Source organism: Canis lupus, chromosome 14 (genome assembly GCF_003254725.2).
Source record: "Canis lupus dingo isolate Sandy chromosome 14, ASM325472v2, whole genome shotgun sequence".
Classification (NCBI taxonomy): domain Eukaryota; kingdom Metazoa; phylum Chordata; class Mammalia; order Carnivora; family Canidae; genus Canis; species Canis lupus.
In genome coordinates this window covers 44,509,832-44,537,239 of record NC_064256.1, presented here as the reverse complement: position 1 = coordinate 44,537,239, position 27,408 = coordinate 44,509,832, and the positions used below count along the sequence as shown (strand labels likewise).

The 27,408-nt window shown below is 43.7% G+C and overlaps 1 protein-coding gene across 4 annotated transcripts in view; it reads left to right on the top strand.

The window, feature by feature from the left end:
• PDE1C (phosphodiesterase 1C) overlaps nt 1–27,408 on the top strand; it is a 490,416-nt gene that overhangs the window by 77,632 nt on the left and 385,376 nt on the right. For all 4 annotated transcript variants that reach the window (XM_025464556.3, XM_025464557.3, XM_025464558.3 and 1 more), the window contains exon 2: nt 11,562–11,612. In XM_025464556.3, the coding sequence (XP_025320341.1) occupies nt 11,562–11,612 (51 nt within the window). The remainder of the gene's footprint in view (nt 1–11,561; nt 11,613–27,408) is intronic.

Genomic DNA, 27,408 nt, shown 5'->3' with positions numbered 1-27,408 from the left:
TCTGCAGCGCCATGCAGAGGCCCCTGAGGGAATGGTAAAGATTCATAGGCAGTGGATTTTCTCAAATCTCATCATGAGATTATATTTAGTTTCCCTAGAGAGTCCTACTCTGCTCTCCAATCTAAAATATGCACCCCCACTACCTTCCCATCTCTGAGAGTGCCCTGGACTTTGCTGTCATACTCACATTACAATCCTTAGCTAGGTTCCAAACCTCATTAGCAGAAAAACCTTAAGACAGAGAAGGGGAAAACTACCATGCTATCACCCTGCAGTCAGTGGGGCATGTGAGCTTGTGTGTGTGCTGGGAAGAGAAATTGGGAATTATATAGGAAACGAAGTGGGGCAGCTGGAGGGGAGGCGGGTGGGGGGATGGGGTAACTGGGTGATGAGCATTAAGGAGGGCACATGACATGATGAGCACTGGGCGTTATATGCAATTGATGAGTCACTAAATTCTACCCCTGAAACTAGTAATACAGTGTATGTTAACGAAACTGAATTTAAATAACAAAATTTTTTTAAAAAGGGGAATTGTGTAGAAACTACAAAGGGAAACACAGAGGAAAAACACATCAGTCCTGTCCCTTGAAGGTTTGGAATCTGCATTCCAGAAGCACTGAGGTTGCCTTTTCTCCCCTTAACACGACTTACTGCAGGGCCCTCTTAGCGGGAATGTTGTGGAAGTTTAATCCAGCCAGGTGGTGAGGCATGATGAGCAACACCCCCTCTCTGAAAATGGATAATCATCAGTTTGCCCCTAATGCTTCATCTCTTGCTGGTTCACCAGCAGATTGTGATATATTTTAATAGTTTTTTTCCTAATTAATAAAGCTGGCCACCGAAGGCCAGGTCCCTGGGAGAGTGCTCTTCATCTCCAGCTTATCCTCTTTGTGTCCTCCCAGAGACCACAACAGCATCCTCCTTGTCCCCTTCCCTAAGTCAGTTTTTCTAACATAAGATTAAAGGTCCTGTAGGTGCAGTTTTTGTCTGTCTCTCAGTTTTTTCCTTATTAGTAGTAAAGGGAAAGGATCAGAGGAAGGTTTTGACCTCCTATGATCCCGGAGTTACCTGGAACCAGAATCCAAAGATACTCATTCATGCATTTCTGCAGTAGATGGTTACTGAGAGTCATGTGTCATGCATGCACTTAGCTATGAAGATAAAAAAAAGGGTATTAAGGGCGTGTCCCTACTTTCACGGAACACACATATCGTTGGAAAGGTGGACCCTAAAGAGATAACACTAACACCATCATCTACCTTTCCCTGAGCATCTGATCGTGATTGTGTGCTAAGATGCTGCTGAGTGTTCCCCACATTTCATCTTCCACCTTGACAACCTTGAGAGGTTAAGCGTTGTGACTTAAGTGTGCACATGAGGAAAATGACTTGGAGAAGTGTTGGCACACAGCCGAGGAGCCAGGATTCCAGCTGAGGCCCGTCTGACTGGAAAGCCTGTGGTCTTTCTTCCTGCCATAACAGGACGCTGGTGTCAAGAGGACAGGAGCAGGATCACAGAGGAACTTGTTCTTTGGGGGTGGTTGCATTTGCTCCCTGATGCACGAGTGGGTGTTCGTTAGTTGGAAAAAGTGGAGAAGAACATGAAGTCAAAGGGAGGGCGTGAATAAAGGCCTGGGGTTGAAGTGTCCAGAGTGGGACTCACAGGTAGAGAGCTGGTGTGCAGGGGTGTGTGGGCTGTGGTGGGAGCTGGAGCCACCTTGTGCAGGGCCTTGGCATCCGGGCACGGACGCTGTCCTGTGGAGCAGGCTGTGGGGAGACTGCAGATAATACTACAAGATAGGACAAAATGGAAGATTGAAAACCCAGATGCCTTCAAAGGCCTGGCAGGAACATAAGCAGGCAGTGGACTGGCTCATATTTGTCAAGGCAGCTTTGTGCCAGGCACTACTCTGAGTTCTGGGGCTACAGAGAATAAGGCTGCTGGAAGCTGCCTTCAGGGAACTTATACCCTCTTGTGTCTGGAGACGTGTTTTGTGATGGAGACGTGTTTTAATTCCAGATATTGACAGATGCCTGAGAGAGGATGAGGGTCAGAGAAGGATCTGGGGCCATGCCATTTGGGTTGAGACCTGAAAGGTGAAGAGGCTGCTGTGCAAAGGATGAGATCTATAAGAAGCAGGGTATATAGTGGTTCAGAGCAAGGTCTTGGAACTAGCCTGCACAGTGATGACTCTGGTTCTGCCATTTACCAGCTGTGTGGCTTTGAGGACGTCACCTAGCTTCTCTCTGCCTCAGGAACGTCATCCCTAATAAGTGGGGATAACTATAGCACTACCCCCGAGGGTGGGGAAGAGAACTGCCTGAGTTAGCACATGTAAAATGCTTCAACTGGCACCTGGAAAGGCCTGGAAGGGGAACCGATACTATGGGAATCCTTGTTACCAGTAGCACAGCATTCCAAGCAGGAAACATGGGAATAGGTTTGGTGGCTTTGGGAGTGAGAAAGGAGGCTTGGGTAGCTACGGCTTAGTCAACTAGCACAAGAGGAGACGAGGTCAGATCAGGGAGGGATGTGGAGGCAGCAGTTTGAACACAATGAGAAGCACTAGAGGCATTTAAGCAGGGAAGCCAGGCAGTCTGATGGACTTGTGGCAGGCAGAGAAGAGGCAAGAGTGGAGGGAGAGACCCCGGGATGATGTTGAGGTCATCAAAACAAAGGGCCAGAGTTTTAGGAGAGGAGCTAGAAGGACTGGTAGGAATTAGGATATATTTTAGAAATAAGTACTCTAGGGTTTATTGGCAGAAGAGCTATGGGTATGAAGGAAGGAATGGAAATAGGGGTAACTTCACATATTTTTGTCCTGATCACCTGTGGTGGGGAAAGGAGGTGGCACTTATGGGAAATGCGTGGGGAAGAGGAAGTTTGTAGGAGAAACACAGTTTTCCTCTGGCAGGTGTAGTTTGAGAGCCCTAATGCCCGTGTCTCAGGTAGGCAGCTGGGATGAAGCCCGACTGGTGAGAGCAGCGGGGATCCATGCAACTGTGGTGAACTCTTCCCAAGGGAATTCAATTTAAACGCTTGCTTGCCAAGCTTAGGACACCTGCCTCCAATTTATGACCCCTCTCCCGCAAATGGTTCCCAAACATCCGTCCAGCTGAGAATATAAATTGCCAAGCTAAGAGCCGGCCTTTAACTAGTTGGCCATGGGGCTCTGGCGTCTGCAGAGGAGGAGAGCTCGCAGCGTCCTGCTGGTCTCTGCCCCAGGGCCTCTGTGGCTTCATGGCCGGGCCTGGCTTCCTCCACTCCTTCCTAGCCCTCCATTCAGCCACCTAGTGTGCAGACCCTGCGCGAGCCCGGAGGGAAATCGCCTGGGCAGATGTGGGCTCTCCTATGGGGAGCTCAACCCAGTGGACATCTGAGTTCCTTGTCCAAGGGTACAGTGACCCGTGCCTAGTCTTATTTGTTTGATGCCTTTGATCTGCTCAGCCCGCAGCCAGTCAGTGACGGCGTGATGATCTATGCTGCTGGACAGAGCAATGCTGGCTGTGTGTGCCTGAGCCAAGCTCGGGAACGGAGTGTGCACGCTCGCGCTCATGAGCTCAAGGTCCTGCAAGGAGCGTGCATGAAAATGGAGCAGCTCCAGCGAGTCCTGGCTGGAGGTTGACTTCTTACCTTGGATCTGAGGAGCTCTTTGCTCGTTTTGGGCTTTGTGCCCTCCTGCTGGCCGCGTGCTCTGGATGGGGAGTGATTTTCTAGTTCAGCTCTGGTCTTTGTCGTGCCGTGGAGGAGGCTGAGCTTCCCCCTCCCTCTCTGCTCAGTCCCTCTTACATGCATACACTCTCAGTACCTGTCCTTCGGTAGGTTCCAAAGCCCTGCTGTGAACAGTTCTTTCTGACAAAACTGCTAAAAGAAACCAAGGGAATTGGACGTTAAACTCCATAGTGTGCATTTTCAGAACCATGCTGGGGCTTTCCAAAGTGCTCTTAGAAAGTGTGCTTGGCTGCTCCTTTTCAGAGTGGGTTACGTCCTTTAACACCCCGCCATTCAGAGTGGGGTTCCTGGACCAGCCCCATCAGTATCACCTGGGAGCTTGTCGGAAATGCAGAGTCTCGGGCCCCACGCATGACCAACTGAAACGGAATCTGCATATTAACAAGATCCTCAAGTGATTTGTGTGCACAGTGGAGTCTGAGGTGGGGCGCTTCAGACAGCAGCCTTCCTGAAAGTGCTCAGTCCGTTTGGACAGCTCCAGATTATAGTCCGGAAGATGGTTCCCAGGTGCCCTTTGTCTTCTGAGAAGCTGAGACTTCGGCTTGGCCTGAAGACCATTGTGTTGGTGAATGTTGTTAAGCAGTGGGGTGCTGAGGCGTATTTAAAATAACACATATATTCTCTTCCTCTGGCCCTGATTTAAGTGACTTGACTTTTGTGGGAGAAGGCATCTAGTTATTTTTTGTCAGATGAGGAGGGAACTGGGGGAGTGTCAGTGTGGGGGTGAGACGGCTCAAGGGGCTGAGGCTATGACAGTTGTCGTCAAAGACTGATTGATCCCTTAGATGTCATCATCGCAAAGAAGAGCCCTCTAAGGTGTAGAATGGGTTAAAGGTGAAGGGGCCTATCTCCAGGGGTATGTGCTCCCATCCATAGGGGCGATTCAGGTATGAAGTATGCCATCCATATGTCTGGGATGTTGTAGGGAATCCTAACAGGATGTGTGGGGTTGGACCTTTTAACATGCATTCCAGCCATGGCATCTGCAGAGAAGAGAAGGGTTCTCAGAACTGGGTTTCAAGCCCAGCATTGCCATTCACTAGCCCTGATTTGGGCAAGTTACTTGCCTTTTCTAAGCTTCAGTCCTCTCATCTATAAATAGGGGTAATAAGACTCACCTCATGGGATGGTGTGAAAATTAAATGAAAATTATGGATGTGAAGTTCCTGTGAGTGCCTGGCATGATGTAGGGTTTTCGTGTTCCTCCTCTCCGTATATTTTTCTTTGCCTTGTCTGGAGTGAAGTGTAATTAGCCAACAGTTTGAGCAGCCAGCTTGATCCTGGATTTTAATCCCATACAGTTCTGATTCTTGTTCTTCTATGAACAAGGACCTTTCATTTAGCATTCAGCAGAGTTTGGATCAGGTCATGTATTAATATCATGTTTCCCCAGCTCGGCCCCAGGCTCTGTGAGGTCAGGGCCTGGTACCTTGGCCAGGTGGTTTCCACAGAAATACCAGGTACCGCATTACATTCACATTGCAACAACTCTACCAGTATCCATGTCAGGAAGCTCCGTGCCTGACCTCTGGGACTCGGCTGGACTCCAGGACACCAGTAATGTCCATCCTTGCATTCAGCACAGTGACGAGAAAGAGCGGGTGCAGGGGAGACTCAACAGAGGTTAATCAATTGTTTGGTTTAAGTCACAGGAAGCCGTGAAAAGTCAGTTTGAAACCGACAACTTGGAAAAAAGGATCAGGAAATGGAAGCAAGGACGTGATCGAAATAAATACATTTCACTTTTTTATTAATATCCCACTTTGTTCCATAGAAGGATTGGTACATGCAGCAAAAACATAATTTGTGGAATGAGGTAGGATAGAGGTAAATAAGCAAATATATAAAATCAGGACCAGGGAAGAAAGAAATACATTTCGTGAGTCTTCCCATATGACCTAAATTCCTCCAAATTAAAAAAAAGAAAGTAAAGGAAATATGTTTCCCAAGCTGTCTTCTCAGGTTGGCAAAGGCTTGTGTGATTTCCCTTCTGTGTGTTTCGTCGCACCCTGGGCCGAGTGAGCCAGTGAGCCATGCTGCCTTCTGGCCGGCAAGCCCTGCCCTCTGTAAGGGTTTGGCTGTTACCCTAGGAGAGAAGGGCCTGTGAGGTGCACCATCCCTGCCACTCTCAAATTATCAGCACTGATGAGTCATCACTACAAATTGGTTTTATTTTCTTTTGTGCAAGAACTTGATTCAGAGTCGACTTGACAGCCAAATTGGCCCGGAAGGTATAATGAGGCGATGCTGAGCATCTCTGAATATAGAAGGGGGAAAAGGAAGAGGCTGAGGGGTGGCGATGTCTTTTATGTCATTAGGACACAAATTCCAGCTGGATTGCAGAGCTCTGTTCCGTTTCAGGAACAGAAGAGCAGGGGTTACATACCTCTGTGAGCTTCTAACCTGAGGCTGAGTTGAGACAAGGGCCTCCCCCACCAGGCCTGGGTGGTAGTAGGACTCAGCAAATAGTACTACCATTCAGGTGCTGACAGTGTTGGAAGTGCGAGGGAGAGCACCGGGGTTTAAGAGCACTGGCTCTGGAGTAAGGTAGTGCTGGATTCAGTTTCCAGATCTGCTGCTCCCTGGTTGTTTCAGGCAATTAAGGTCTCAGAGACTCAGTTTCCACGTCTGGAAAATGGGGGAAATAATAGCAATATCCTCAGAGAGTTGCTGTGAAGAGAAAATCAGGTAAGAAATGAGCAGCGCCTAGTCTGACCCTTAGTTACTATATAGCTAGCACTTCTCTTTTTAAGCAACCCCAATAACATATTTTACATAAGTGTTTAACTCAGTTATCTTTGTGAATTATACACTTTGTGGCCCTATTCTTTGATGTGTCATCCAAGCTGTCAGGGACTTTTCCACGTCGCCTTCTGGCCTCCCCCACCCCGGTCACCGCAGGCTTTGATAATACCTCAGACCCGGCATCAGAAGCCTCCTCCACACAGCATTTTTGTCAGCCTTCGTTGTTAATTAGAGTTACACATTTTTGTGCTTAAGGTGGATCCTGGGGGTGTCAGGCATTGATATCTATCAAACCCAGTGGGGAAAAAGGAAGCCAGACCCTTTACGCCCTGCTGGACACACCACGATGCAGGAGTTAAAGAGATTGACCGCATCCCTCTTCCTGAGAACGCTGGGCTTGGAGCTGGAGAAAAGGATGTTTCCAACTCTGCTGCTTGGCTCCGGTCTGATCTTGGACAAGTCACTTGATCTCTTGGAATGTCAGTTTCCTCACCTATTAAAGAGAATAGGCCTCCTGAGGCTCTTTTTATGAGTTGTAGTGCTTCTCATGCCAACATGAATTTGATTCTTCTTTCTATTCCCTTGTCACTATTTTCTACCTAAGGAGGGTGTGGGAGGGTTAGGGAGCCAGCTGGTAGCTGGGGCTCTTGCATGAACAAGGCAGTGAAGCTTTTTTGTTCTTAGCGTCTCCCTATTCTGGATGCCATTGCTGTGGGTCCTGGCACCAGCATCCACCTCACAAAAGGATCCCTCTCTGCTGGCAGTCTCTGGGTTTGTGGCAGGTATGAGGTCCTAGGCAGGTGACCTCCCCCACTCTCAGTAGGCCAGTATGTGGCTCTCACGGGGCCTAGAGGTGTGAGGGAGACGGGAAGGCCTCAATAAGACCCTTACCTGGATGCAGCCCTCTCTGAAGCATGGCTCCTCTCCGCCTACCCTTTATGGAAAGCAAAAGAGGCAAAATGGAAATGGACTTTGGAGCCAGGTACAACTAGCTTTGGATTGGAGTTTTGCCACACAACTGTGTGGTCTTAGTAAAGGTATCCGACCCTTCTGAATTCCAGTGGCTTGAATATTTATCAAATGGGAATGGCAGTCTTGCTGGGGGCGAAGGCAGGGGCCAGGACTGGTTGTTCACAGCCTTACCTGGTATCTACAGTTTAGTCAGTGCTTGATAAATATTTCTGAAAGGCCGAATTGGTTCTTACAGAACATATAAGTGCTCACTCTGTGCTAGTGTCCTTGCACTGTCCCCTTCCACTTCTCCTTCCAGTTCTTGGCCCCCATTGCACTCTGCATGGTACATTGGTAGAAGATTGGTCATTGATTCATATGATAAATATTGTGTGCCAGGCGGTTAGGCCCTGTGGATGTAGTAGTTCTTTCACTGACAGAGAATCCATGCTCAGAGTTTGGATCACATCACCATGATCATGTGATCATGATCATGACCTTCTTCCCTGGTGCTGGTCCAGAGAACCCATTGTAGTGGAAGGAGAAAGGCAATGAGCCCAATGAATAAGGTACAGAGCATATGAAAGGTGACAGTGCTGGGGGGAGGAATAGAGAAGGGAAAGGGAATGGGGGCAGAGGAAGATGGGGAGTTGGGGATTGTGACCTTAGTAACGGAATGGTCATGGAAGGCCTTACTTAGAAGGTGACAGCTAAGCAAAGATGACGATCTTGGACCAAGACTCTCTCCCCAGCATCCATCCAGTTGCTGTTGCTTGGGATTTCTCAAGCTGACGGCAGTGTGAGGTGAGGCCAAACAGCTGTGAGTTCATCTTTTATAGTAACTTAGGAAGGTGCCTAGAACCTCATTCCAAGCCTCTCTTCTCTGGGAGTCCCTTGTGCCTGGCTTTCCAGCAACCAGGCTTCTCAAAGGACTGACCTCACCTTGAGAGGGTCCCTGGGCTGGCCTCAGAGATTGTGGCAAAGCAGCAGACAGCCAGTGCATTGGGCAGATTTCCTTTCAGGAGGCCAGGCCCTGTTCCCAGCTTGCTTGCTTACTGTGTGTTCGCCCTGGCACCCAGCACCCCAGCTGCGTTTATCCTCACCCAGGTGCCAGAGCTTTCAAAACAAGGGTGGCAGTGTTTTTGGTGCTAGTTTTGGTTACAAAGCAGTGTGCACCTGCCCAGGTGACCACCACAACTGTTTGGACCACCCTCCCATCCTGTCCTGATGGCCTGGATTGTTTGTAGTTTAGCTCGGTCATCACCACCACCTTCATTGCCTGGGGTTGGGGTGCTCATTGTTCTGAGTTAACTTCCTGTCTCTCCTGCCTCCCTCTCACCGGTCTCCATGGCAAATCTTCCTTTAAGATTTGCTTCTGGCTATTTATTGGAAGAGGGTGGGCGGTGGAGGGTGTGCAATACAACAGACATATCAGGGGCACACTTTGTTTAGAACACTGCTTTTCACATGTGAGTGTAGCTTCTGAGGCAATTGGTTAAAACCCAGACTCCTGTCCCCACTTGCAAGGATTAGTGTTTCTGGGCTGGGACCAAGGAATCTAGATCATCATCATCATCATCATCATCATCATCATCATCATCATCGAATCAATTCCCTAGCTCATCAGGCTGGGGTAAACCCAGATTCGAAGGCATAGCTTTCTTCCCTAATTTATTGGTATGTCAAGACTGAGTGAAATCTACTGTTGCAGTCCAGCCAGAGCCTTGCCCAGTGCTGAGCTCATAGTTGGTGCTCGGTGCACATGTGTTGGAGGCTGGAGGCAACCTTTTTATAAGAAATCCTTAAAAAAAAAAAAAATCCTTCACAGTCTGAAGAATTGCTCACTAATGGGTCCCCATACTTATATTTGCAGTTTTAACAGTTGATTTTTTTTTTCTTAAAGCAGAGACATGTCCCTGTTCAGGATTTTAATGACAAAACAAAAGCGTCTTGAAAAGAAGAACTGAATAGGGGTAATTATTTTCGAAGGAATTTGAGCCACACCTTCCTTCCTGAATGTTGCTTTCATAAAGATGTATGAAGTTACACCATCTAGCAGTACTTCTCAGCTGCTCAGTGGAATCACCTGGCAGCTTAACAGGTTTGATGCTTGGGTCCTATCCCCAAGGCTCTGTTTAATTGGTCTGGGGTGTGGCCTAGGCATCAGGATTTTAAGAAGTTCCCTAGGTAATTCTAATGTGTGGCCAGGGCTGCAAATCCCTGACCTAGAAAGAGTGGAACTCCTTGGAGAGTAGAGTGAAAGATTTGTTTCTTGAATCTTACAGGGAGTCCTCTTGGACTAGAGATGGAAAGTCCCCTGGATTCTGTGATCCAAGACTATTCTAGAATCTGAATCTAAAACAATTGATATAAATAAATAAATAGATATACACACATAATATCTAAGAGAAGAATAGATGGGATCAGGTGTTGGATACCAGGTCACGTTGGCTGGATTGTGTCTTGTAAATGTTGGCGCATCCCTGGAGACCTTTAAGTAAGGGAGTGTGGCACTGGGTCTGCGTTTAGAAAAATAATACCGCTGGCATAGTTCAGATTCCTTCTGGGTAGAGCCAACTCTCTGGGTACTTCACTGGCCTAGATCTTGCTTCCTGCCTCTCCTGGTGTAACTTGGATCTGGGTCAGCAGTCCCCATCCTTGGTTTGGGTGGCAAGGAGAGGAGGAAAAAGCTCTTGGGCCAGGAAATAGTCATTGCTGCTTGTAAAATGGTGACAGTATTGTCACTGCTCCTCTTCCTTCCCACAGGGAAAATGTTCACTCTCCAAGTTGAACATTTTAGTGGTTGCTGGTGTTTTCAGCAATGGCAGGGGTCTTCATTTTCCTGCTTTAACAGCAGCCCATCAGTTTCTGCAGCAAGTATTTTGAGCGGGGGGGGGTGGGGGGGGGGTGGGGAGAGCCTTGCGCTCTTTCTTTAGAGACCGACGGTGTCTAAAGAGGAAATGATTTGAACTCAAGGTCAGGGAAACTCATGTCTATACTATACTAACTAGGGCTGGCTTCTCCCTCCCTCTCTTGCCCTCTTTTCTTTTTGAAATGCTGGGGTGTGGGAGGTAACAGGAGCAGGATGCAATGTCACCTCCCTCTGCTGGTCGTTTTGTATAATATCTTGTTTGTGATCCACAAAGTGCAGACAATGGGCAATGTAAATGACGGAAAGGTAGACAGAGAGTGAATTGTGAAGTCACTACCTTTGTGAGAGGGTGAAAGGTTTTTTTTTTTACTCCTTCCATTCTTTGCAAATTGATGTAATGTTTATGAAGTAGTTATTTCTTTTATCTGGCTATTGCAACTTGCCTACATTAAGGATTACTCTAGCAATCCCTTTTGTTCTGCCTATATAGTGAGTGGTGTTTTGTTTTGTTTTGTTTTGTTTTGTTTTGTAAGCTAAAGTGAACAGGTTTTTCCGATTAATTGCTTTGGGTGCTCTGTTCAAGTTGATCACAAATATTTGTGCCGGTTTACTATGAATATATCAAAAAACCAAGCTGTTATCATTATGGGCATTAAAAGTGATATTTGAAGTGAGTGAAACTTGTGTTTCTACTTAATGATTGATCTCTATTTTGAATCCCAAAGATGGTGTTTATAAATATAAGGGCTATTCATTATGACTCTACCCTGCTTGTTAGTATCTACATTTAAATATTCTCCTAATAAAAACTAACCTTGTTGTTGTCTTCTGAAATCCTGTCTTAGCTTTGCCCCTGTCCATCTGAGCAGACTGGATTTATGGGGTGGGCGCGTTTAACGGCCTGATAAGAGGAAGCTTGAACATACACTGACTTGGAACTCAGGCATTCACCATACTCTCTTATGATGTGGGTACAAGCCAACGAATACCTATAGGCATAGTAAACTATATATTGTGTAGGTCCTCTCCAGCTTTATTCAGATGTACTCATCAAAATGATTAAGGCATTTCCCTAATTTAGACATTGAGAACAGCTCTGGAAATACAGAAAGAGAGGGAGTGAAGTTGCTTTTATTCTCTTACAAAGATCCTCAAACATAGTTTAATGTCAAATCATCCAGAGGGTCAGCTATAGGTTGGGGATATTCTGTGGACTATGTGCTTTGTTCTTATTGCATTGTCTGCTTTTTTTTTCCAGTTGCAAATGAAGCTGGAGACAAGACTGCCAGACCACTTGCCCGCTTCTCTCGTGAGTAGAGCTTATTTACTCCTTTCCTGGGCTCCTTCAGAGGCCTTTTTGCCTGCATCGTACACCTTTGTAATGCTGCCAGGTGTCAGTAAAACAATGTCAATAAAAGAGTAATATAAGAGATATCTTCAACAGGTTAATATTTCATTTGAGCCCCATCGAGAATGAGCTATTCATTGCTATTGCCTTTTCAATCCTTAGAACTGTGTGTCATTCATCAAACTATGCTCCAGTGTTTTGCTATTCTGAGTGGGGTCCTGGGAGCTGGAGAGTTGACATCACCTGGGGATTTTTAGAAATGAAGAGCCCCAGGCTTAAGGAATCAGAATCTGAATGCGACAAATCCCTGGTGATTTCTGTGCACATTTGAGTTGGAGAACTGCTCACTGGGAATCCCCTCAGCGAGCCCCACAGTAGAGGTGGGCTTTTTATGAAGATAGTGTGACAAAGAGTGTATGAAATGCTTGTAGTTGCCAAGGTCCACACATGTGTGAAAGCATCACACATGTGATGCTTTATGGGCTGCCTCCACTGGCTTTACCTCGTTTAGGTGACATTTTGAAGCTCAGATAGGTTGAATTGTTTTCCTTGGGCACAGGAATCCCGTAAGGGCCTTGGAGTTTCCCATCGATTTCTCTTGACTCTTTCATCTCCAGGATGAAATGGAGATGGATCATAATGGGAGAATAGGAGCCAAACGCCCTCAGTGTTTTCTATGCCAGTGTGACCAGCCAATTAATGCTCTCCCTAGAAGGAAAACCCAGATGCCAATAAGGGAGCAGAAATACAAGAGGTTGAGCAGGGCTGGGTGGGTATGTTCCCCACAGAGTAGAGAAATGGTGAACTGACCATCAAAATAGATGGATTTTTCTTTCCAGCACTATCACTACTTGCTGCCTTTTGCTTAAAGTAGTTTTGCTGATGCTTTCTGGGCTTCAGTTTTTCCATCTGAAAAATAGAGAATTCATACCCATCTTCTCTCCTTTATACAAAAAGTTACCTATTTTTGAAGTCATGGTACACAGGTTCTCAGTGACTGCATTGTTATTACAGAAGGTCGATCAAATAAGGCAGATCAAGTCTTGAGTGTGGGTTCCGCCATAGTAAGCCTTAACGCATAGAATAGAAAGTATAATTTCTCTATTTACAGGGCCTTCTTCTAGAATTATGCCTTCCAGCTCTTTTGGGGGAGGCTTCAAAACTTTGGGATTGATTCCTAGAAATGGTTTTTTTAGAACTGTAATAATACATGATAATGCACGAGCATTTAAGTGCCCACATTTTAGGAGCTGTGTAATAAAACCCTCGCTTCTCACGGCCCTCCTACCTGGAGCCATTACTTTCCAAAATAGGGATTTCATCCCACAGCTCAATGAGGAGATGAATATGCTTTTAGTCCCTTTGTTTCTTATCTCCTGAGCAGTAGTCAGGCAAATTAATAAGCTGGAATGGTAACCCAATCACGCTGTGTGCATTGTGTTGCGTGCGCCTCTGCGGGAGTGCCTGGTGCTTTGATGCTCATTGCAATATGTGGGAAGGGGATGGGACAAGGGGCATCACCATGAAGTCAGAATGAAAGCTGGAGCAGCTGGTCCCTTCCAGGCAGATGAAGGTGACTTCGCTTGTAAATGACTTTCACAAAACTTCTGAGTTGTGTGTCTGGGTTGGAAGGATATGTCACTTGAAAGCTTATTCATAGCAGATAAGTGAGGACATGAGAGAAACAAAATATACAGGCTAAACGCAATTAGTGGCAAACCACTGAAGTTGGGCTGATTCTGGAACCAAAATAAAGGCAAAAGAATTTCTTGACTGTGCAATGTCCTGGGTAGGGGGGAGTCGGATGGTACCATTAGTTCCTAAATTGTTTTCCCCCCTAAATTTTTTTGTAGCAAATACTAGAGAGAGAAAATTAGGTGGTCTTTAGAAGAAAAAAAAATATTTTCTTTTTTTTTTGGTGGAGATAATGGAGAATAAACCCAGAACCTCGTGTAGAAAAAAATAATTCTTAATGTAACATTGTCTCATTGGTACTCTATTTATTTAACTATATCGAAAATGACCTTGAGGCTGTGGTATGGTGTGAATGAAATATTCAATTTGGGGAGATTGGAAGGATTTGGATGACAGACTTTTCTTTGGAGGCTAGAAGATGAGGTTCTGCAACATTCTCTAATTTTGGCACCCACGAAGACACACATAGAGTCCTGATGTTGTGCACTGCCCAGCGTGGATGTAGGCCTGATGGGATGGGAAACAAGAACATAGGCTGTAAATGCTTTGAAAACTGTACCCACTGAGATGGGGGGTGGGGTGGTCTACAGAAAAAAGCTCAGGGCCGGAAGGGAAGGGCTGGACCTGTGGCCTCCCAAATCATACCCAAGTTTCGTTCTCTTTGGGGGTCTCATAGTCTGATTCCTGATGCTTCTGGAGTATGCTTCTCATTTCTCTATAGATTTTGCCTATGCTTGAATCAGTGTACTTTTCTCAGCTTCCCCATATTGCAAGAGATGAGCTGTGTTGATTATATCAAGAAATCCTAAAGGAGAACAAAAGGGAAGTAGAGTGTAGGAATCATGAAAACATTTGGCTTTTCCAAGGGGTGGTTTCTTTTTTTTTTTTTTTTTTTTTTTAAAGATTTTATTTATTTATTCATGATAGTCACAGAGAGAGAGAGAGAGAGAGAGGCAGAGACACAGGCAGAGAGAGAAGCGGGCTCCATGCAGGGAGCCCGATGTGGGATTCGATCCCGGGTCTCCAGGATCGCGCCCTGGGCCAAAGGCAGGCGCCAAACCGCTGCGCCACCCAGGGATCCCCAAGGGGTGGTTTCTGATTCCGCCTTGGCCAGCTGGTTTACTAGCCTCACAGGCCTCATTCTGGTTACTTCTGCAACATAACCAACCTGTGCGTGGCTTTCTTCTTGGAACCCCTATCACTTAGTGGTTGACACCACTACCCAGAACTGAGCCTTCCTCAAAGAAATCAATACCAGAGTCCACTGGTCAAGCTCAGTTACTGTCACCTTTAGATTGGAGACACTTGATGTGGCATCAAATAGTAGTGGTGGTGGACACTGCGTGGTGAATCTTGTGAGTCTCTGGATCCTATCAGGGCCCTTTTATCACCTTGTGCCCATCATTTTATGCTTAGAAGTGGCTTTTGATCAACCTGATCTTAACCAGAGCATTTGCTTAATATCCATGGGCATGGAGAGTAACCAGGAAGTCATTCGTCTAAGAGTGGAGGTGAGGAAGGAGAAGGAAGGAGAGGGAGGGAGAGAGGGGCATGAGATTCAGAGACAGTGGAGAATATTATCTTCTCCTCCAACACCTACAGAAGAATGATGATGTCAAGAGAATGAGGAATTGAGAGTGACCCTGATCATAAGGTACTGTGTGAGCCCAAGATACATTGGCTTTGGACCCACAAATGGTCTAGAATGGCAGCTATCATGTGGCTAGCTGTCCTGGGGCTGGAGCTCCTGTGTGTGGGGACTTCCCACCCCTGCATCAGCACCAGGGTTGAGGGGTGATGAGCCTGCAGAGCACCTCACCTCAGTACCGCCTGCAGAGCTGATAGCGGGTGCTCACATCATGAGCTGTCTCTATTTTACAAATGAGGACTACTAAGTTGGGAGAAGACATCAAGAATTGCACACTGATGGAATTCTAGGTCTTCCAACTCCAAATCCTGGCTGTTCCCAGGTCTGAGGGCTGGAGAATTTCCCAGCTCTGTAGCACAGGGATTTGGGGGTCTGCCAGCTTGGTAGTAGAGATGCTCAAGCTTCAGCTCAGGGCAGGGTTTGAGGATCTACACTGCAGTGACCTTCTCTAAGTTGATTCCATCTGGATTAGGAAGACCTTTCCTCAAACGTCCCATTTTACCAGCTCACTGATGCCAGGAATTCCCTGAAATAAGTGAATCACTTGAAGACTTGAAATGCAAATTCCTTTTGGAGTGAGGACACAGGGATTCATTCTTACTATGATGAAAATGATTGATATCAGACCTTTTAATTTTCTCCCCAGACATCTGAAAATATATTCTCAATATGTAAAACAGAAGGGACAAAGGAGAGGCAGCCCAGGGGGGTCTTTGTGCTGGCCCATGAAATGTACCCTGATTCTGGGAAGCCTTTGAAAGGTTTTCACAACTGGCACTCAGCCTTGTTTTAGAGCTGAAGGTGTGGCCTTTGGGGACCACAGCTGTGCCATGAAGAGGTGGCCTTGAGGTGAGGAACTCCTGGGGCCCCCCTCAGGTTGGAGCTCCTGACATCCCAGGACTTCTGGGATAAAGTCAGCTGGCTGTGGGGCTGGGTTCCCTGCTGGTCCAGACATCTGGGATGCTGACACGGCTGCCCTCCAGTGCCAGCCAGAAGAGTCCTCCTCCCTGGAGATGCCTGTTTTATGTGTGTGTCAGTCTCCCCATTAGAGAGTAGGCTCCTGGAGTCCAGGAACCCCACCCCACTTGCTTGAGTTATACTAACCATGCCTGGTGTAGGAGCAATGACTTGTTTAGGGAAGACAGCATAAACTTGTACCTGCCAGCCCCATTCCCCACTTTTCCCCCTCATCCTCACTTCATAAGCGGGGGTAGGCTCTCCTGCTGCCAGAACACACACTCCAGAAACCACTCCTGAGTATGTCCTCAAGGGTCTCCGACTCACTCCTATCAGGGTGTTCAGAGGCCATTTTGGACACAGGCTCTAGGTTAGGCTGGGGCTTGGGTTCTATGTCCAGGAGTGCTGAATTCTGTGTGAATTCAGCCTGGTAACTTACCCATCCAAGCCAAACCTTCTGCATCGGGATTCTAGGCCATTATTAGAGCTTGCTTCCAAATTGGTTGTGGATGATCTCATGCAGGTGTGAGTGCTAAAACACTTAAAAACATGTGACGTGGTCACCGATCTGTTAGAACAAATATTGGTCATGGGTGATAGGAAGGACCAGGGTCCAGGAGGCCCCCAATAGGCCAGTCACTGGATGATGCTGGGGCAGCTGAGGTGGCTATAGCTCTGATTACCCAGGATAAATAATATGAAGCATGGTGTCTGCACACTGCTCAGTAAGTATGGGTGATGGTCACTGCATATATTATCACCTTTCCTGTCCCCTCCCTCCTTCCCTTCTTCCTCCCTGTCTTCTCTCCCTCTTCATTCCCTCCCTCCTTACTTCCTTCTTTTTACATATTTTAATTAAGGACTTTTCCATGCCAAGCCCTAGAAACACACACATGAGTAATTTTGTCTTCAGAGAGCTCACAGTCTGACCAGATGATGCAGAAATAAACGGCTCCAGTGCAGCATGTGGAGGGAAATGCTAGAGGTTGCTACAAGGAGCCGCGTGAACCAGATGGGGAGACCTCATCTGACCTGGAGTAAAGTAGATTCAAGGGAGTCCCTCTGGAGGAGACCAGCATTAGCTGAGGCTTAGGGAGTGAGTGGAGGTTAACAGGTAGAAGAAGGTAGTTTCTAATCTTAAAACAAACAAAGAAACCCTCAAGGTCCATCCTATGGTGATTATACTAAGCGAAATAAGTTGGGCAGAGAAAGAGAAATACTGTATAATTTCACTTCCATGTGAAATAATAATTCCCCCCCCCCAAAAAAAAACAAACAAACTCAGAACAGATTGGTATTTGTCAGAAGTAGATAGGGGATGGGATGTGGGGAGTGGGTGAAGTGGGAGAAGGTAGTCAAAAGTACAAACTTCCAGTTATAAATAAGCAATGGGGATGCAATGTGTAGCATGGTGACATCATTGTTAATGATACTGTCTTGGATATTTGAAAATTAAGAGAGTACATCTTAAAAGTTCTCATCACGAGAAAAAAAAATTGCAGCTATGCATGGTGACAGATGTTAGCTAGATTTTTTGATGATAATTTCACAATATATACAAATATTGAATCATTATGTTGTACACCTGAAACTAAGGTAATGTTATCTTAAAAAAATTAAAAATAAAAGGGCGGTACAATCTTTTAGGAAATAAAGGCTGCATGCAGTGTTCAGCTGTGGCCACAGCATGGCAGCAGAAGTCCAGAATTTGGTGTGTATCTCAGCTCGAGGAGACTCAGGCAGACATTCAGTGCAGTGGACTTTTGTGGAGACAGTCCAGGGCTTTGGAAGAGCCTATGCTTGGGAGGTGAGCAATGGTTGAAAAGAAAATAGTGGGATCAAAAGCAGTTAAGGAAATGGAGCCCCATTTGACCTCTTTTGCTTTTGGAAGTAAAAATCCAGGCAGCGTTGAAAACAGATTATCCTGTTGAAGAGCTGGAATAATTTGTGTGGATGGATTTTAAAGCCAAAGGAGAGTCCCCTGCTATTTTTGTACTAGGTGTATAATCTGGGTGAATGATCCCCTTCCCCGGGTAGAGAATGGGCAGAGGCAGTACAGTGAGGGTGAGCTCTGGGGTTGGGGTAGAGGGTGAGCCAGCACCTATTACATGATGAAACCTATTGTGGAACCCCAGGGCAAACTCAAAATTATCTCCAACAGAGTGCTGGAGTCTAGCCAGAGAACTTTTTGAAATTGCTTGTCGGGGATCCCTGGATGGCGCAGCGGTTTGGCGCCTGCCTTTGGCCCAGGGCGCGATCCTGGAGACCCGGGATCGAGTCCCACGTCAGGCTCCCGGTGCATGGAGCCTGCTTCTCCTTCTGCCTATGTCTCTACCTCTCTCTCTCTCTGTGACTATCATAAGTAAATAAGAATTAAAAAAAAAAAAAAAAAGAAATTGCTTGTCATAGCAAGGAGGGTCTGTTGCGAGCATTAAAAGCTTGAGTTGGAGTTGGATGGGTTATGGAACCATGATGATGAAAATAAGGATAAGAGAAAATGGGTGGGAGGAAGGGCTGAGAAATGCTCTAAACAGTGGGCTGTGGCTGATTCTGTGCTTTCAGGGGTGGGGCATGTAGTATGGATGAACCAGAGCCATTTACAGAGCCCAGAATAGGGCAGGAACTAGATCTGGAGATTTTCTGATTTGTATTTTTTTTTTTAAGATTTTATTTCTTTATCATGAGAGACACAGAGACATAGGCAGAGGGAGAAGCAGGCTCCCTGTGGGGAGCCTGATGTGGGACTCCATCTGAGGACCCCACGATCACATCCTGAACCGAAGGCAGACTCTCAACTGCTGAGTCACCTAGGTCTCCCTTTCTGATTTGTCTTAAACAACACTTAACTATTTCTAAAAAGTTCAGATCCTGTATAGAGCTCTAGGTCTTACCTCAATGGTATTTAATGACTGAACATCTTCATTTTCCACTTGTTACAGCAGAAACTGGAACTTTATCTTCAACAGTGGCAGCCCTAGAATTTCTGTGCATGAAGGGCTTAGGGGTAGCAATCTAGCTCAGTGGTCCTCAAAGTGGGGTCCCTGGAACTTGTTAGAAATACAAGTACTTGGACCCCTTACCAGATCTGCTGAATCAGAGACTCCTGGGGTGGGTCCTATCAAAAAATACTGGTGATTCTTATGTAGGCCAGTTTCCAAACAACTGCTTTAGTTGTGATGGTGGTGATGAGGGTAGAGGCAGAAGCCAGGGTGCAGTGAAGCACCCTGTTTATAGATCATAGAATAATAATACAATTAGCATTTTTCTATAGATACTTATAATATATATTATTTTTCTGTAGACACTTGTTTATATATATGCAAATGTTAATTACCCTTATCAAAGAATAGTGTCTTATTAATTTAATTTTATTTTAATTGGGAGGGATTGTAGGGGATGACTGAAAGTGATTATAGGAAAATAGTCTAATGATACCCCTTAATTCAACTGTTACAACTGGCATTGCCCTGTAACATCTCTTGAATATAATTATCTTTTTCTCTTTCTGTGGTCATCTCCTGTCTACTCTTGGCCTTTCCCCATCACAATAACATCATTATAAGAGCTGTCTGGCTGGCTCACTTGCCTCTTGCTTGCACCTCCAAATCACCTGTACTGTCATCCTCAAACTCTAGTTTTTGTCATGACTTATTTGTGTTTCAGAACTATAGACAGTTACTCCCCAACTTTTGTTAACCCAAGATTTGTCTGCCTGATCACAAGGGATTCCACATTGTATCTTACTCCTTTTTCTCCATTGCTTTCATCAAATCCAGTCATTATCAGCCAAGCAAACCTGTTTGGTTTAGTAAACAGATCCATCAATTCATTATCTTACATTTGAACAATTTCAAGTTAGACTAGAACTTAAAACTATCCAGTCCAAAGCTCACTACCTCTTGTAAAATCAGATAATCTTTAAAGCATTTCTGTCACGGGTCATGAGCTCTCTGCAAGAACCTGTCTAGTGGGGAAAACTCAGCTTGGCCTAGAAGGGGTTGATGGTCACAGTCATAGTGAAGGACACATAGTGAAGCATGTGTGTTTGGAGAACTGAGCCTCACTTTGATTTTCTTGTTTTGAGTGTATATATTTGGGTCTTTGAATATAACCACTATATCACTTGGTCTACAATATGCTAGCCATTGGTTCATCAGTGGACTGTCTGGTGATACTCTAAGTAGCTTCTAGGAGCCTGTGGATGATATGTAACTCAGATGTCAGCTGGAGGTCCATTGAGATTTAGGTAAATAGGCCCAAATTGCTATTGTGTGCCCTTTGGAATTTCAGAGCACTCCTCAATGTTTCTGTGAATACTAGGGATGATCTAATATTCTCCTTGCCCTGATTTCCTACCTCTATTGATTGTTTCCTTCTATTTGCTTGTAGCTGTCTTCTGATCTGCTCTGACATAGACTCAGATGTGGAACAAAGCCCCTTCTCTTTTTTTGGAGTAACCAAAGGCTGTTGGTGAAAGCAGACCTTGAGTGAAGATTAGGGATCCACGAGAGATTACAATATGCAATTGCATGCAGACAATTTTAATTCAGAGTTTTGTTCTCAATAGCCCTTTCATCCATCTCACCAACAAAACTTTTTTTAAAGACCACTTTGCTCATGTAGCTCCTGGTCCACCACCCCTGGATCCTTCTTTGCCTACACTCCTCTACTTTTTCCCCTGTTTTTCCATTTCCCTCTTAGGAATTGAAAGACACTCCTCCCAGTTTCTCATACAGAGCAGCTCGATCATCACATTAATTGCATTGCTATCTACTGACACCTTTCCCTTCAGCATTTCACATATATTCCTTTAGACTTTTTTTCCCTTTAAATGCAGACTAATTTCTTTTTCCTTCATGGGAATTGTAGTCCAGCTTATTGAGTTAATGGCAAATATTTAGTCCTTACTACATGTGTACAAGCTTATACAACTTAAAAATATGAATAGAAATCTTTTTGTGTGTAATGTAACCTCAGGGAGGGCAAGGAAGAATGGGTTGGCTATTATATGCCAAGCACCTCCTCTTTTCCTCTCTCAATATATGCTCCTTTGAATAAAGTTTGGATGAAGCTTCTAGTTCCAGCAAAAGATGGACTAGGATAGTCTGAAAACCTTCCATTTTTCATAAGCATATAGAAATGCTGAGTAAAATATTTTAAAAAATACTTTAAAATGCATAGTTAAACTTGCAATAAAAAAAAGGAACTCTGCAGGTGGAAATGAAGGAAGAATTTAATATTAGTACAGCAAGCTATAAACATGCTGCTGATTCTGTAGCTATGCTGCATGAGAGTGGTATTGCCAAGGCCATGGGATCTAGTACATGTGCTAAAGATTTCAGGCTTTGGGCTGTACAGAGTGAGGAGTTGGATCTGAGACTTCTGCTTGAACTTGGAGTCTTAAAAACTTAGATAAAATGGATCACTTTCTTGAAAAACACAAAATACTACAACTTACCAATTATGAAGTAGCTAATAGCTTTATAACTATTAAGAAAATTAAATTAATAATTAAAAATTCCCCCAAGGAAATCTCCAGACCCAGTAAGTTTAGCTGGAAAGATCTACCAAATTTTTAAAGGAAAGTTCGTACCAATTCTACATAATTTCTTCCAGAAAATAAGGAGGAGGAAACATTTCCCAATTCATTTTATGAAGTTAGTAGTATCCTGATACCAAAACCAGAGAAAGACAACAGACCCATATCCTCATGAATGCAGATGTAAAACTTTTTAACATAATATTAGCAAAACAATTCAACAACATGTAAAAAAGAATTATGCACCATGCCAGGTGGGGTTGATTCTCTTTCAGTATTGAAAATTAATGTAATTCACCATATTAACAGGCAAAAGAAGAAAAAATCATATGAGCATATCAACTGATGCAGAAAAAGCATTTGACAACATTCAACATTCATGATAAGAACTCTCAGGGAAATGGGAATATAGGGGACTGTCATCAATATGATAGAGAACATCTACAAGAAAACCACGGCTAACTGTAGACTGATGCTTTACCCCTAAAATTGAGAGTGAGATGAGCATATCTGCTCACATCCTTTTACTTAGTATTGTGCTGGGAGTTCTAGCCAGTGCAATAAGGGAAGAGAATGAAATAAAATGCATACAGATCAGAAAGGAAGAAATCAAATTGTCTCTGTTTGCAGAAGACATGATTGTCTATGTAGAAATTTATCAGGAATCTATTAAAAACCTTTTAGAATTAATAAGTGAGTTCAGCAAGGTTATAGGATATAAGATAAACATAAAAAATCAAAATAAAAAATACAGTGATGTTTTCAATTGCTCAGAAAAGGTGAAATGTGTAGGGCCGCCTGAGTGGCTCAGTTGGTTCAGCATCAGACTCTTGATGTCAGCTCAGGTAATGATCTCAGGGTTGTGAGATTGAGCCCCACATCAGGCTCAATTTTTGGTGTGGAGCCTGCTTCATATTCTCTTTCTTCTTCTGCCTTTGCCTTTCCCCCTGTTCCTTCTCTCTTTTCTAAAAAGAAAAAAAAAAAGGTGAAATACATAGATGTTAATCTAACAAAATATATATGACTTAAATGAGGAAAACTACACAAAGGTGATGAAAGAAGTAAAAGAAAATCTAAATAAATGGAAACAAATACTGTATTCGTCGATTGGAAGACTCAACATAGTGAAGATGTCAATTCTCCCTAAACTGATAAACAGATTTAACACAATTCCTATGAAAATCCCAATGAGAGTTTCTGTAAATATAGACAAGATTATTTTACAATTTATATGAAAATTCAAGGACCTAGAATAGCTGAAACAATTTTGGAAAAGAAGAACAACGTGTAAGGAATCAGTCTATTTGATTTCAAAGCTTAGTGTGTAGCTACAGTAATAAAGACTAGGTGGTACTGGTAAAAGGATAGATTCATAGGTCAATGGAACAGAATAGAGAAGCCAGAAATAGATTCATTCACACAAATACGTCCAACCGATTTTTGACAAAGGTACAACAGCAGTTTAATGGAGCTAATATAGCCTTTTAAATATATGGGCTCATGTATTTGGACATCCACAGGCAAAAATACAAACCTCAACCTAAGTCTCAAACTTTATATAATAATTCACTTGAAATGGATTATGAACTTAAACATAAAACATAATGCTATGTAATTTTTAGAAAAAGAGATAGAAAAAAATCATGGGATTATAGTGCTAGGAAAGAAAGACTTATCACCATGATCCATAAAAGGAAAAAAATTGATACATTGGACTTCACCAACATTAGAAACCTTTGTTCTGCAAAGACCTTGCCAAGATGTTGAAAAAACAGGCCAAAAAGTGGGAGAAAATATTTGCAAATAATTTTGCTATCCAAAAAAGTTTTAGTATTATAATATATGAAGAATTCTCAAAACTCAAACATAAAAAAGAAAAACAACCCATTCAGAGTTGACCAAAGACAGGACATTTTACCAAGGAAAATATACAGTTGACAAGTAAGTATTTGAAAGGATATTTAACTTTGTTAGTCATTAGGGAAATGCAAATTAAAACCACAATGAGATACTGCTACTCATTTACCAGAATGGCTAATATAAAAAAAAATAGTGACCACACCAAATCCTGAGAAGGATGAAGAGGACCTGCATCATTCATATATTGCTGGTGGTAAGCCACTTTTTAAAAAGTTTGGCTGTATCAGAAAGGATGAATAGCCACCATTTGCTTCAACGTGGATGGAGCTGGAGGGTATTACGCTGAGTGAAGTAAGTCAATTGGAGAAGGACAAACATATGGTCTCATTCATTTGGGGAATATAAAAAACAATGAAAGGGAATAAAGGGGAAAGGAGAGAAAATGAGTGGGAAGTATCAGTGAGGGTAACAGAACATGAGAGACTCCTAACTCTGGGAAACAAACAAGGGGTAGTGGAAAGGGAGGTGGACGGGGGAATGGGGTGACGGGGTGACTGGGTGACGGGCACTGAGGGGGGCACTTGATGGGATGAGCACTGGGTGTTATGCTGTATGTTGGTACATTGAACTCCAATAAAAAATATACCAAAAAGAAGTTTGGCTTTTTTTTTTTTTTTTTTTTTTTTTGACTAAACATGCAAGCACCATGTGAGTCAGGAATTGCGCTTTTGGGCATTTATTTCAGAGCAATGAAGACTTATATTCTTAAAAAAAATTTTTTTTAAAAGATTCTATTTATTCATGAGAAACACACAGAGAGAGGCAGAGACATAGGCAGAGGGAGAAGCAGGCTCTCCACGGGGAGCTCAATGTGGGACTCTGTCCTTGGATCCAGGATCATGCCCTGAGCCAAAGGCAGACTCTCAACCAGTGAACCACCCAGGCATCCCTGAAGACTTATCACACAAAAACCTGTACATGTGAACTCACAACTATTAGGAGGGCTAGTATAAAAGAACAAAACCCAAGTGTTGGCAAAGATGTGGAGAAATTGGAACCCTTGTGCACTATTGGTGGGAATGTAAAGTGGTGCCACAGCCATAGAAAACAGTTTTGTAGTTCCTCAAAAAATTAAAAATAGAATTACCAAATGATTCAGCACTTCTACTTCTGAGTATGTATATACCCCAAAGAATTGAAAGTAGTAGTTTAAACATATATTTGTACACTCCTGCTCATAGCAGCATTATTCGCGGTATAGCTGGAAGCAATCCAAGTGTCCATCAGTAGATGAATGGATGAGCAAAATATCTACAGAATAAAATGTGCATACAGTAGAATGTTACTCAGCTTTAAAAAGGAAGGAAATTTTTACATAAGCTACAACATGGATGAATCTTGAGGACATGATGCTAAGTGAAATAACCCAGGAACAGAAAAATAAATACTGTAGAATTCTACGGACATGAAGTACCTAGAGTAGCCGTTCATGGAGACAGAAAGTAGAATCATAACCATGCCAGGGGCTGAGAGGAGGAGGCAATTACTTTCACGGGTACACAGCTCAGTTTTGCAAGATGAAAAGAGTTCTGGGGGCAGCCCGGGTGGCTCAGCTGTTTAGCGCCGCCTTCAGCCCAGGGCGTGATCCTGGAGACGTGGGATCAAGTCCCACGTCGGGCTCCCTGCATGGAGCCTGCTTCTCCCTCTGCCTGTGTCTCTGCCTCTCTCTCTCTCTCTCTCTCTCTCTGTCTCTCATGAATAAATAAAAATAAAAATCTTTAAAAAAAAAGTTCTGGAGGTGGATACAACCTGAATGTATTTAATGCCATGGAACTTGGTTACACGTAAAAATGGTTAAGATGGTAAATTTTATATCATATGTATTTTACTACATTTTAAGAAGCCCTGTGTATGAATAGTCATAGACGTTTTATTCATAATAGCCACAAATTGGAAAGAACTCAGAACTTATTTATTCAGTGTATGGTTAAACAAACTGTGGTATATGCATACCATGGAATACTGCTCAGCAATAAAAAGAACAAGCTGATACATGCAACAACATGAGTTGTTGGACTATGCTGAGTGAAAAAGCCAACCCCAAGAGTTTATATTTTAGTGTATGACTCCATGTACATAGCATTATTAAAATGACAAAATTATAGATAATGGAGAACAGATTAATGGTTGTCACGAGTTAAGGAGGGAGAGGGCTGGGAAGGAAAGTGGGTGTGACTATAGGCAGGTACCTGGAAGGATCGTTGTGTGATGGCAATGCTCTGCCTCAGTGTCACCATCCCGGGTGTGATATTGTACTATAATGTTACAAAATGTCGCCAATGGGGGAAACTGGGTAAAAGGTACATGAAGTCTTTGTATTATCTCTTACAAGTGCATGTGAATTTATAATTTTCTCAGAGTAAAAGTTTAATTAAAAAAAAAAAAGCACCTTTAAGATGACCCTTCATAGCCTACAGAATTAAATCCAAATCTTTGGCACATCACACAAGGCCCTTCAAACTGGCCCGAGATGACGTCTCCTATTAAGAGGCCATCATTTCAGCCTCAGAAAAATGAAATTAGTTGCCCTCTCATGCTGTTTCACTCCTCCATGCCTTGGCACGTGTGACTCCTTCTGCCTGAAATGTTCTAATCTTCTGTTGATCACCAAGCCAACCATTTATCTCTCAAAACTGTGTCATAAGCCACCTTTTCTGTACAGCCTCGCCCGACCTCTGGAACAAAATGATCGCTCCCTGCTTTGTTTCGCATCAGTATATTTCTACATAGTTGTATTATTGCTCGCTTTATACTGTATTATAAATATCTCTCTAATGACTATCTTCCTACTAGATTTTTGAGTTCCTCAAAAACAGAAACTGTGCCTTGCCAGTCAGTACATAATAAATGTTCAATAAATGTTGAATTGAGTTGAAAGCAGAGGGACTAGAACTGTTCCAGATCTGTAACAATTTTTTTCTTTTCTTTTCTTTTCTTTTCTTTCTTTTCTTTTCTTTTCTTTTCTTTTCTTTTCTTTTCTTTTCTTTCTTTTCTTTCTTTTCTTTTCTTCTTTTTTCTTTTCTTTCTTTTCTTTTCTTTTCTTTCTTTTCTTTTTTTCTTTTTTCTTTTCTTTTCTTTTCTTTTCTTTTCTTTTCTTTCTTTTCTCTTTTCTCTTCTTTTCTTTTCTCTTTTCTTTTCTTTTTTTTAGGATTTTATTAATGTATCTGAGAGAAAGAGTGAGAGAGCATGAGCAGGGGGAGGGGCAGAGGGAGAGGGAGAAGCAGACTCACTGCAGAGCAGAGAGCCTGACATGGGGCTTGATCCCAGGACCCTGAGATCATGACCTGAGCCAAAGGCAGACACTTCACCGACTGAGCGACCCAAGCGCCCCCAGATCTGTAACAATCTCAAACAAAGGGATAAAACCACTTATCACTTAGACAGTTCTTAGAGATTCATATTCAATTACCTTACTAGAAAACAAGCCAGATAAATTGTAAATTATGGGACTTCCATGATTTACCAGTCATGGCTTCCCGTGATAGCTTCGTTTCAACAAATATTTATGGAGCGCCTACTGTGTGCCAAGTACTATGCCCTGTCCCTCCTCCCCACACCCCCCCACTGATAGGCAGGTAGACTAAGGAAGTGCAGTGGTTCCTGCCATAGTATGCATTAAGCCTTGGCTAAGCCTTGGGTTGAAGCCCAGGCTGGACACATCCAGTTTTGTAGGCTATAAAATGTGCAACTGTAGGAATCATCATCCTGTAGATTAAGCTATTAACAATTCCCCTACAAGTATGAAGTTTTGGGGAAATTCTCATATTTAGAGCTGCAGTTGTTGGAATTTATGAAGGAATTGCCTAGCTTCCAGGTCAGTAAATTTTATGAAGCCAAGTTCTCTAGTACAATAGGGCAGGATAAGGAAGAGAGGTCAAGGTGCGAAGCCATTTGGGTGAAAAACTGAGGAAAATCTATGCATGATACAATTGAAACCCATAGAAGGGAGAAAAGACTGAGAAATTTATTAGAGTTTCTTAATGTGTTCTCTACAGCCT